Here is a 13,250-nt window from a genome sequence, read left to right as displayed (position 1 = left end):
GATGATGATGATGATGATGATATATATATATATATATATATACACACACTATATATATACTTGTTGCTGTTCGGTTGTAAATTGTGAATAGCAACCTTAATAATTCATAATTCTCACTTCACCATTTTCAGAATCAGTCAATGTTTCCTATGGTGTTATCTATAAGACTTTAAATCTCAGTGATGGAGTAATAGGTCACTGATAAAGATTAATTAGACCTGAAATCATCGGTGATATGACTCCATCTCGTTTGTCATAGGGATGGAGCCTGTCCTCTTTGTCAGTCATTAGAAAAATGCTCTCACGTGGCTAAGAGTTGTTTTGACTTATTTCTAGCAATGCTGGTGCTTACTAGCACCTCCATCACTTTAGTGACGACTATACTCATTAACTTTCGGTTGTAAATTGCAAATAGCCACCTTAACACTTTACACACACATCACATCACATGCTTACAGTATCAGCATTACTGCAGCTGTGACCTTTCAATGCAGAGAAGTGGCAGCTCAGCCTAGAGAGACTCCCTGATCTCTGAGCTATCTTAAAATTAGTTGACATATTTAATAAACAATGTCACTCCTGCATAATTGGTCTTGTGTTATCAGCATTTATTCATTTGTATGTGACCCACCATTTACATTTTCATTTGCTTCATCTTATTTTCTCAACAATAGCATTAATAGTTGTAGCTTTCCAGCAGACCAGTAACTGGTTCACTGGACCATTGCATTTTATGAAGGTAAGAATGACAAGGGTTTGTACATAACTCGGTGCAAAAAAAAAATATCACAAGGGACTTGGATTGAACCACATGTTTTTTGTTTCTTCACTGATGTTTTGCAATCATTCACTGATACATTAGCTGAAGATATACAGATAAATATATCGCTCTCTCTCTCTCTTTCTCTCCCTCACCATCTCTTTCTGCATCATCATCATCATTATCACCATCATCATCATCATCATTATCATTATCATCAAACATTCACTTTACATGCTGGCATGGGTTGGATTGTTTGACAGGAGCTGGCCAGCTGAAGAGCTGCCTGGACTCCATGTCTGGCTGCCCTTCCTAATGCCACCCACTTAACTGGGTGCTTCTATACAGCACCAGCATGGGTGCATTTAAGTGGCACTGGTATAAGTGCTTTTTACTTGGCACCAGCATCCATGAACCCACAAGATTAGGAATGCTCGGCAGGAGAGGGATGCAGGGGACAAGCCTGTATGCAAGGACAACCATGCTTTTAATTAGCTTGACATGTCTTCTAACGAACAGCAAACTGCTTGGAGTCACGGTACCTTGTCATCCCTTCTGTGAGGTCCAGTGTCTGAAGATCCTTTGTCACCACTTTGTCTCACATCTTCCTAGGTCTACCTTTTCATGTGTTACCTCTACAATTAGAAATCAGCACCTCTTGATGCAGCTGTCCTCATTCATATGCATAACACGGCTATACCAGCACAGTCTGCTCTCTTACACACTACATCTGATGCCTTGTACACCCATTTTTTGTCTCAAATCACTTACACTCTGTCGTATATTCACACTGACTTCACTCATCCAAATGTGCAATGTCTCAGTGAACCAATGACTGGTCTACTGGAAAGCTATAACTATTAATGTAATTGTTCACAAAATAAGATGAAGCAAATGAAAATGTACATGGTGGATCACATACAAATAGATAAATCCTGATAATTTCACAACAAGACCATAAAATTATACAGGAGAGACATCGTTAATTAAATATAAGTAAATTAATTTAAAGATCGCGCAGAGATCAGGCTGTTTCTTTAGGCTGAGCAGCCACTTCTCTGCATTGAAAGGTCACAGCTCCAGTAATGCAGACATGTGATTAGAATATCACAGGAAAGAAAAGCTGGAGAGATTCTTCAAGCCAAACCAATCAGCAGGTGACCTGAGAGTAGACCAAGAATGAGACGGTCAGATAATATCCATAGTCTCAGTTGGTCATTAGAAATCCAGCTTGAAAATGTAATGACAGCTGCTTCTAACCGGACCCTATTGAGGAGGGGCCCAAGGACCCTGCCAGGAATAGTGGACAAAGAAGATGGATAAATGAATGGTGACACATAAGCATTGATGATGGTGTCACATAAAAGCACTGGTACTATGTAAAAAGTACTGATGCTAGCACCGCATAAAAAGCACTGGTGAGGTACCATGTAAAAAGCACCCAGTACACACGGTAAAGTGATTGGTGTTAGGTGGGGTATCCAGCTGAAGAAACCATGCCAAAAACGACTATGGAACCTGATATGACTCCTGGCTTTGCCAGCTCCAGTAAATCTATGCCAGCATGGAAGATGGACATTAAATGATGATGAGGATGATGATGGGGAGAAAATGAATGGCAGAATATACATAAAACTAAATAGAGAAAGGTTATATATTTGAGCTCACTACTGCTTCTATTATACTCACAGATGTGTATATATCAAGATTATATAAAAGCAAAGAATGTTATCAGCAAAGATATAGATTATCTTCAGATAAATGAAAATGCTTAAAAGTTTTTATCTATCAAATTTTTATTTAAATGAAATACCTTCCAACATTGTTCAACAATTTTTTCTACTGGTTGTTGTTTCCTACTGCTGTCTCTCATCATATCATAAAGAACTGGAATATTTAATTTCCCTGTAATAAGTATTGTAATAATGATTAAATTAACGAGAAAATAATGTATGAATTAAACAAAGTCAAGTAATGTTCATATAGATGTGTGGAAACATGTTGGACAATTCAATTTTGTTGGAAATATATCAAAAAAATTAATAATAAAGATATTTTAAGGAACTATTGAGAATTTTGAGATTTGTACATATTGGTTTCAAATTTTGGCACCAGACTAACAAGTTTGAGAGAGGAGGTAAGTCAATTACATCAATCCCAGTGCTCAACTGGTACTTATTTCATTTTATCAACCCCAAGAGGATGAAAGGCAAAGTCAATCATGGTGGAATTTGAACTCAGAACATAAAGACAGACAAAATGCCTCTAAGCACTTTACCCAGTGTTCAAATGATTTTGCTGGCTCATTGCCTCAAGTTTACATAAATATTATAATTTCTAAATTTGAATAAATTAGATTAAATGTGACAATGAAAAACTAGGAATAATATTAAGATAATGGATTATTGATAATATGGCTATGATTTCAAACTTTATTGAAACATATCCTTCTCATTTTCTTTATACATATGACGTACCTATTATATGTATATCGTTGAAAAGTTAGAAGCTGCAGTGGTCATCTTGGGAAAGATCTCTTTATAGATGCAGTATGTTAAAAAAACACAACATACTTCAGATTAGACAAAATGAAATTGTCCCAGAAGCCACCATGAAAATGACATGTGCATTTCATCCTTTTCGAAGCTATTCAATGCCACACACTTGAGTCCCCTCTGAGATGAAGTCACTTCAGCCAGTCTGAAGTAAACAGAAACAGTGAATAAACAATTCACTGGTTTTGCAAAGAGGCTGCTAAGCTGAATAAAATCTGAATTATGCAATAGAAATAGCATTGAATAAAATCTTTATCTATTATATGGCATACTTAATGTATATGTATCATTGAAAAGCCAGAGGCTGCAGCTGTTGTTTTGGAGAAGATCCTTTTATAAATGTAGTGTGATAAAAAGATACTCCAGAGCTAGATGTAACAAGGAGACCCAAGTGTGATGATGTTGGCATTCCATCGCTTACGATGTCGAGGGTTCCAGTCGATCCGATCAACGGAACAGCCTGCTCGTGAAATTAACGTGCAAGTGGCTGAGCACTCCACAGACACGTGTACCCTTAACGTAGTTCTCGGGGATATTCAGCGTGACACAGTGTGACAAGGCTGGCCCCTTTGAATTACAGGCACAACAGAAACAGGAAGAAAGAGTGAGAGAAAGTTGTGGTGGAAGAGTACAGCAGGGTTCGCCACCATCCCCTGCCGGAGCCTCGTGGAGCTTTAGGTGTTTTCGTTCAATAAACACTCACAACACCCGGTCTGGGAATTGAAACCGTGATCCTATGACCGCGAGTCTGCTGCTCTAACCATTGGGCCATTGTGCCTTCACTGGCCCAAGTGTAATACATTGACAAACTGCAAAAAAGACAAACACGCATATCACTCTCTCTAGCCACCATGCATAGTGACTTGAAGCTTACCAACTTCATGAACGTGGTCAGGTTTTTCATGTTCAGGGTACTAGTAGGAATGTGTTGTCCGTAGCCAAGAGAAAAAAAACAGTTTTAGCAGATATTCATCATCGAGATGACTGAGTCCATCCAACAACAAAGTTTAGAATATAATCAATGACAACTTCATTGGGTTAATTAAGGATCACTGCTGAGCAGCTCTGGGTGGTGGAATTCACTATCAGACATGTGGTGTTTGAGGATGTTATGAATAAGTGTTATATGATAAAGGGAGGGCAGTTCATATACGGCAAATCTTGGGACAAGTATGTGATATGGCTGAAGTGCTTGCTGAACAAGCTCATGGCCCCTGAGAAACCCATCATGCTCATGTTCATCTTCAATGAGAAAATTGACGATGAATAGAAAATGAAGAGGAGGAGCAATAGGTGAAGCAAACCAAGAACCTATCATCTCTGATAAACCTAAGGCTTAAGAACAATAAGAACTATATCATGCCACCTTCTTTACCTGCAGAGCTTCAGGGTCAATGTTACTACTGCATTAAGGGTTTAGAACAGCAACTAAGATCTGGGTCAAGGGGGAGATGACCCTGGAAAGACGAGGGGCATTCCCTTGACTGAGGGCTTGACCATATATTACTGTAAATGGTTAGTCTGTGTATTATAGAAATGTTCTTTAATTTCTCAATTATCTACATAAGAAGAATTGAAAAATTTATTTTCTTTGTTATAAATAATGGTTAGAATTATAAAAGACAGCCACTGATGTGTGAAGGAATGTTAAATATTAAAGAAACAATTTATTGTTAAGCATTAAGAAAATACCTTTCCAAATATTCGAGATATGAAGAAAATAGAAAAATATTCTAAGTAAGTTAGGGTTAATCTCCTTAGAATAACAGAAGGCAATGAAAGTGCCTACCGAGGTAGACTTTTCCAGTCGTGGTTTATTATATTATAAAGACAAACACTGACAAAAATTGAAAAGATTTCAGGTAGCAATATTGTTGTCACCAAATGCTAGAAGCGTCTGAGATAACAGTGATGTATAAGAGTGAATGTTTGCAGTTTGACAAGCTTTAGAAAAAAAAAATATCTGGAGGTCAATATTTAGAACAGAAATAACAACAACAGTTTTTAAGAATGTGTGGGTTGGCATTTATTTTTTTAAATGTTAGAAACATTGTTGATGGTGATGATGATGATAATGATGATGATGATGGTTAGTAGGAAACAGGATGTGATAGTGTTAGTGTTCTAAATGATAATGATAATGATGGGAGAGTGGCTTAAGAGATTTCATTTATTGTGGCTGGTGACAGTGGTGGTAGTGGTAGTGGTGGTGGTGATGGTAGTGGTGGTAATGGGTGGTGGTGGCAGTGGTAGTCATGGTGATTGTGGTGGTAGTGGTAATAAAATCAGTGATAAAAATATTTCCCAACTGTTATATTGTTTTTCTTTTTTTCAAATATGACAAAATGCCATTTCCTTTCTGCACCCTCACCCCCACCAAACCATCAGGTGATCAGTGGTTGATTGATGATAGCAAGTTTGGTGTTCACAAAGTAAGAAATAACAAACAAAAAAGGGCCATACCATGATAGGTTATTGGAAATGAATTGGTGTCTACAAAAATGTCTGGTTGGTAATGAGCCGAGAGCTCTTTCTGAAGAGAAGCTTTCAGTAATTGTTCTCTCTGAGACTCATTCATCTTTTCCTTGTGCCAACTTGAACAAATATAAAACAATATCACAGAACTATTAAAAATCAGAGCTTTGCAATTTTCCACAAAGTCTTCTTGTTGAACAACCTGCAAAAATAGAATAAAAGAAGAGATTTCCACATCAAAATATGGAAAGTAAAGACATTGATGTATGGCATTACGGTATTTTGTCTGTGATTGCATGCTATTACACTCATTAACTTTCTGATTATCTCTAACATTATTCTCAATCTAGTCCACTTTTTCTGCTCCTCTCCCCTTTTCTGTCTCTCATATTCCTCTTCTACATTGACCTCACATTGCCTCTCTCTCTCTCTCTCTCTCTCTCTTCAGCAATACACCTGCACCTTGTCCCTCTATCCTTGTTTCTTATCCCTTCATTCTATAACCCCACTCAATTGAGGCGCCTTCTCTTGTGAGCACTTGTTGATCTCACAGGTGCCATATAAAAAAACACTGTGCACTTTGTAAAGTGGTTGGTATGGGGAAGAGTAAACAACTGTAGAAACCATGCCAAAATATACATTAGAATTTGGCACAGCTCCCTGGCTTGTCTGTTCATGTTGAACTGTCCAACCCTTGCCAGCATAGAAAAAGGAAAGTTAAATGATGATGATGATGATGATGATGAGTGATGTTGTACCTAATGGATTTTAAAAATTTTGTTTGAGAATCTCGTAAGGCATCTGTGTTGCTTTCTACCAGAACATGACTTCATCCAGCAGGACAGGAACACCAACTAGTTTGGTTAGAATGTCAGAGTGGTTTAAAAATCTGTATATATGCGTATACTGATTTGCAACAATATGTATATGAGAAGATTTCAGTCATTACGAATCAAAATGATTGAAAATTTTAGGGAAAATGAAATGTGGATGTTGTGATGTAATTAAAGCAAACTGATTTCAGTTGTTTATTTTGGTAATAAGTAACAATGGAATACTTAATTAATGATCAAGAACAGCAGTTCTCAATCAGGATTCAGATAAGATTTTGTTGTTAAAATTTATGTAAAATAAGTTTTATTTCAACAATACACAAAATATTTGAACAATTCTATACAATTCCTAATGTTGTATATATGTATATATATATATGTGTGTGTATATGTTTGTGTGTCTGTGTTTGTCCCCCCACCATCACTTGACAACTGATGCTGGTGTGTTTACGTCCCCCTAACTTAGCAGTTCAGCAAAAGAAACCGATAGAATAAGTACTAGGCTTACAAAGAATAAGTCCTGGGATCGATTTGCTCGACTAAAGGCGGTGCTCCAGCATGGCCACAGTCAAATGACTGAAACAAGTAAAAGAGTGAAAAGAGAGTATTTAATTACAGAAATGCAGATATCTTTTATATGCATTGAATGGCTCTAAAGGTCCGGGAAAATAAAATAGGAATCAAAGCGGTCCATAGGCAAAAAAATGGTTGAGAACCACTGGTCTAGAATTATCTCTACAAAATATATGTAGCTCACCTAAACCATTCCCTCAACTACTACCCATTTCATCCCATACTAAATAACAAATATGGGATGACCTACTTTCTGTTTACATTTGTTACTTGACTCTTTTGTTACTATATTTCTGTTGAGATGCTCTGTGTTTCTTTCAATAATTTTAAATATAACAAAGAATTTAGTAAAATAACTTAGTTATCATTCAGCTAGTGTTAGGAACATAAATTGTGACTAAGGTTTAGTGAAAGATTTTAATTCAGAACTTATGAAAACAAAACATTTGTACTACAGAGCCAGAGGTGGTTTCAGCTGGGTTGGAAACGAAAGGGTTAAGAATTGTTTCTTTATTATATATTTTAACCCTTTTCTTACCATATTTCTGTTGAGATGCTCTGTGTTTCTTTCAATTAATTTAAATATAACAAAGAATTTAGTAAAATAACTTAGTTATCATTAAGCTAGTGTTAGGAACATAAATTGTGACTAAGGTTTGGTGGAAGATTTTAATTCAGAGCTTTTGAAAACAAGACATTTGTACTACAGAGCCAGAGGTGGTTTCAGCCAGGTTGGTATAAAAAGGGTGAAAGAAGTTAGCCAAATACATAAAGTCTTTAACTTCATCTCTCACTCTAAACTGAATTGAAATACATATTAATGGTATCTCATTATTCTTTTATTCTTTTACTCTTTTACTTGTTTCAGTCATTTAACTGCAGCTATGCTAGAGCACTGCCTTTAGTCGAAAAAATTGGCCCCAGGACTTATTCTTTGTAAGCCTAGTACTTATTCTATCGGTCATTTTTGCTGAACCGCTAAGTTATGGGGACGTAAACACACCAACATCAGTTGTCAAGCAATGGTGGGGAACAAACAGACACACAAATACATACATATATATATATTCAACGGGCTTTTTACAGTTTCCATCTACCAAATCCACCCATAAGGCTTCGGTCAGCCCGAGGCTATAGTAGAAGACACTTGCCCAAGGTGCCATGCACTGGAACTGAACCTGGAACCATGTGGTTGGGAAGCAAGCTTCTTACCACACAGCCACTCCAGTGCTCTACTTTACCAATAAGTGAATTCTACTGCATGTTACCTATCTCTCTCTCCCTCTGTGATTTCTATTCTTCCACAAATTTTTCATTAATACCTATATACTTCTGTTAAACTCTCAACTTGTTCTCTAATTTTTCCAAGGTTCCTTACCCCATCTGCTGATCCTTTCGTAGACCCACCACAACCATCAACACTGTTGATACTCCTATCTTCAGTCTATGTCAGAACACCAACGCTTCTGGTAGTTCTGCAAACTTACAACCAATCATCAGAGAACACCATTTTGTCGCCTCTAACACCTTTGCAAATATTTTCTAACCTTTCGCACATAGACATTTCCTGCAAGCAATCTCAACACTTCACACCACTGCTTCCAAATCAAAAGTACCAGTAATATAACAAAGCTTATTTTGTGTGGTGTGCTCTTCACTTATAAATTATCAAAAAGCATTCCCCAACACAAATACACAATCGCTGCACATTTCAGGGAAACATTTCTGTATCTTATCCCCTCAAATCTTGGATAACATACAATAAAATCTCTCAAAATTGCTACAATGCACAAATCCTATCATCTCTCATTCTAATCTCATATTTCTAACATAACTAAAACTGTATCACAAAGACAAAACATTTTGCTGGTTCTCTACGAAGCTCAGCTGACTTCTCTAATACTTCTCCCACATATGTGATTCTGTTACAGCAACATACATAAATGTCCAAGATGGCATCCAAAAGAAAGACACTAAACTGACTTGCATGGAATCACTCACTTAAACACTTCAGTCTCTAGCTCATTGATGTGGCATTGCCTTTTCTTTCATTTCTACAATGTCCTCTGTTCCTTGCATACCAACTCTGCCCAAGCATACCAAACACCTTCTTCCCTGGAATATCAGTTGTTTACATTTGTTTCAGCAGATGTTGACTTCCAAATTTTCAAACTGAATATCAACCCCATCAATGTCCTCAGTCACTGAGAAACTGCAAGAGTCAGAAATACTGTCATTTCTATCTGTCAGAACCATATTTTAATTTTATTTTTTAAGCTAGGAATGACAACACTTTTCTGTTTGAATGTTAGCCTCATTATTATAGAGTTAAAGATGATGGTTCTACATAAACCATTTACAAGTCTGTTTTGAAATATACAGGTCAATGCTTTCCTACATTTTTGCTCTTTATGAGAGCAATCAAAGCTATAGCTGAAAGAGGGTGTATCACCCCAATGGAGGCAGAGTTCTTGTACCACATGTCAAGCTAGGTGGGTGAGTTGGTACTCTAGTGAGACATGATCTTATATGAGAGGATACATCCAAGCTTAGTACCAGCAAGTATTGGAGAACAGGAAAGACTTGCTTCTGTTCAGATTATAGATGTGATTTGGGTGAAACTACCTAAAGTCTGTTGTACATCCCAGTGGGGGAACAGAAAGGGTGACTGATGTTAATTCCCAGAATTACATTTCTATTGACAGGATATCACGTTACATTGGATATCTGTAGCACGATTAGCACATTAGATGATAAAGTTAGTAATGATGATGGATGGAGATGAGTCCAATTCAGTGGAGGTCACATAATTCAGTGGAAGCTCCACAATTCAATGGAGGCCACAGAAGAATGCTATCTGCTTTGAAGGAGAAGAATTATGACTTGATGAGGCTGAGTGACTAGGGTAGATTCTTTTCAGTGTACCCAGATAGAAATAATTAGGGAGGTGGGTGTACATGGAAATTTCTGTTATTGTTGTTCAGTTGTTTATAGATTTTCTTGGCATGTATGCATGTGGGTAGTGAACAGGTGAGTAGGTGTATGAAGTGATCTTCAGATGAAAGGGGCATGTAATGATACAAGTTGAAACAGCAAGTGAGGTAGGGGACAGATGTGATGTCAACTGTGTATGGAGGGGGACTTTTTTTGTGTCAATGAATGCCAGTTGTGAGGGCAATGAGTGAATGCAAAAATGGTCAGCTTGTGTAGCAGATTTCCTTTTAGACGGTAGACTGGAATCAATCTATCTCTAGGTTCACACGGTTGAAAAGTTGTGTAAATAGAAAGTGGTGAAGTACAGAGGTAAGACATAGAGCTCAACCATGATAGGATTCAGACTGAACTCTGAACGTCATGGCTGCAATCCTTGGTATGTGTACAAGAGGCAGATGTATTAGTGCGTGTATGTACATATGCGTAGTGATATGAACTGAAATAGCAGGTGAAGAGATGCGGGAACAGAGGGAACTCCTGTCTTTTGCCAGCAACAGGTGTCACCAATGAATGGCAGCTGAGAAGAGAATGACGAGTGAATAAGGGACAGTCTCCACAAGCAAAAGACTTCCTCCTCCTTCCTTTTGCAGTGTAACATGATGCCCCTTCTCTCTCCTGTGCCAATGATGAAGTGTTTATCCTTTGTTTCCCTAATCCCTGTTGTATGGCATTTATTTATGTTTTTCTTTTTTTACATTTTGTGTTCATATCCCATCAATGTCTACTTTGCCGTTAAGGACGTGGTCAAAAGCCAAGTACTGGGGGTAATATAATCAGCTGTCCCTTCTCTTAGAATTTCTAACCTTCTGCCTAGGCAAGAAACCATTACTGAAGGTTGTGGATTGATGGAATCATTAGACACTATGACAAATGCTTTGTGATATTTGGTAAAAGTCCTTTAAGTTCAGACATCAACTTTGCCATTCATACTTTCAGAGTCAATCAAAATAAAGTAACAATCAAACCCTGGGGTTGATTGTACTGACTAATTCAAAATTACTAGTCCTGTGCCTATTGTTGCTATTGTTGTTGTTGTTATTATTATTATTATTATTATTATTATTATTATTATTATTATTAACTGGCAGAATCATTAGCACACCAGACAAAATGCTTAGTGACATTTCTTCTATCTTTACATCCTGGGTTCAAATTCCACTAAGGTCAACTGTGCCTTTAATCCTTTCGGGGTTGATAAAATAAGTCCCAGTTGAGTACTGGGATCAATGTATATGACTAGCACCCTGCCCCAAATTTCAGGCCTTGTGCTTATAGTAGAAAAGATTATTATCATTATGATTGGTTCTCAAAGCATACATATTCATTTTGATTCAAAGAAAGACTAAGTTTTAGTATTATGAAAATATAATTTTCTTTGGAATACTTGATAAAAATAATTATGATTGAGGGAAGCCAGCTCTCAGTTCCCAAGGGTGGACAAAACTAAAACAAAGCAGGATTGCTTTGACAAATATTTTCTTATTCATTTACATGCACAATGCTTTCATTTTGAAAACAGCACACTGAATATAAACACAGGACACAACAAAACATTCCAACAACAGAGAAAAAAACATAATAACATGAAAACACAAAAAGTGGGGGAAAATGAACATTTAGCATTGCCTTACTGGCACTTGTGCCGGTGGCACATGAACAAAACATTCGAGCAAGGTCATAGCCAGTGCCACTGGACTGACTCCTGTGCAGGTGGCATTTAAAAAACATCATTTGAGCATGGCTGTTGCCAGTACCACCAGACTGGCCTTTGTGCTGGTGGCATGTAAAAGAGTAGTTGACATTAGGAAGGGCATCCAGCTGTAGAAACTCTCACAGATCAGATTGGAGCCAGTCCTCAGTCAAATCGTCCAACCCATGCTAGCATGGAAAGCGGACGTTAAACGATGATGATGATTTCAAACAGTCTAACTGATCATTTTGAAGATAGTGATAGTCACAACAATATCAGGAGTGAATTTCACAAGAAGTCAAGCACCCTAAATTGTTCATACAATAGTTGAATTGAAGCAAAATTTTACCCCAATTCTAACACAAATAGGATAGAATATTAAGACTTAATATAGTTCCAAGAAAAAAAATGCTTGGGAAAATTTTATAACCCCCCCCCCCAAGTGTTTCTTTGCTGTAGAATCTAATCCAAGAGGAAGAGAGCAAAGCAAAAAGTTATACATCGATACCTTAAAAAAGATGAATTTCACTCAATCTATCTCATGGCAAGAATTACAACAAGTACTTCAGGACATCATGAAAGATATTATTTTAACCAAGAAAGCAACAAGTTATAGTACTATTTGCTGCACTTTCTAAACAACAGGTTGAGTTAAAACAAGCCAAAACTGTTAGCCATACCTCTGACTATATTCATGCCCTGGTTCATGAGACAAAGAAATAGAATAGTGATAATAAGAGACATGACTAATCATCAATTTTGTACCATGATACACGTGAATGGTTAAAGCAGGGCTAACAAGCAGTGGCACAAGGTCGGGGTCATCAAAATGGACTTACAAGTCTTTATGTTACCAAAAGGTCTCAAAATTGTACTGGAGCCACATCTGGTTGAGGGCACCAAGATAAAAGGTATGAGATTAAGGACAAAAAAGTTTTGTTGTTACATTTAGCTTAGGAATAACCATCTTAGAGTCTCTTCCCTTGAAGATCTAGGAAAACTAGACAAGAAAATGAGAAAGGAAAGTAATGGAGACTAATTGAGGCAGCAGCAAGAACAACAACAGTTTCCAGAGCACCATCAGTCAAACGTCTGGGAATTGCAAGAGAAATTGCTTTATGCTCAACCCTAGAAACATGTAGCAATGAGTAACACCATACCATGAATATGAGGTGAGGAAGAAGTAACTGATGCTGAAGAATGAGAACAAATGGTTGAACAAAACACAAAAAGAAAGACAAAATATATATATATATATATAATCAGATTGGAGCCTGGTGTTGCCATCCGGTTTCACCAGTCCTCAGTCAAACCGTCTAACCCATGCTAGCATGGAAAGCGGACGTTAAACAATGATGATGATGATGATG

General features: G+C 37.2%; 1 protein-coding gene across 1 annotated transcript in view; it reads right to left on the bottom strand.

Moving 5' to 3' along the window:
• LOC106870454 (beta-alanine-activating enzyme) overlaps positions 1–13,250 on the bottom strand; it is a 116,740-nt gene that overhangs the window by 60,358 nt on the left and 43,132 nt on the right. The window contains exons 9-10 of the mRNA XM_014916555.2: positions 5,779–5,992; positions 2,574–2,665 (exon numbers count right to left, since the gene is read on the bottom strand). Of these exons, the coding sequence (XP_014772041.2) occupies positions 2,574–2,665; positions 5,779–5,992 (306 nt within the window). The remainder of the gene's footprint in view (positions 1–2,573; positions 2,666–5,778; positions 5,993–13,250) is intronic.

Source organism: Octopus bimaculoides, chromosome 16, assembly GCF_001194135.2.
Source record: "Octopus bimaculoides isolate UCB-OBI-ISO-001 chromosome 16, ASM119413v2, whole genome shotgun sequence".
NCBI classification, from domain to species: Eukaryota; Metazoa; Mollusca; class Cephalopoda; order Octopoda; family Octopodidae; genus Octopus; species Octopus bimaculoides.
The sequence above is the reverse complement of the archived record's forward strand: the minus strand, read 5'-3'. Positions and strand labels throughout refer to the sequence as shown.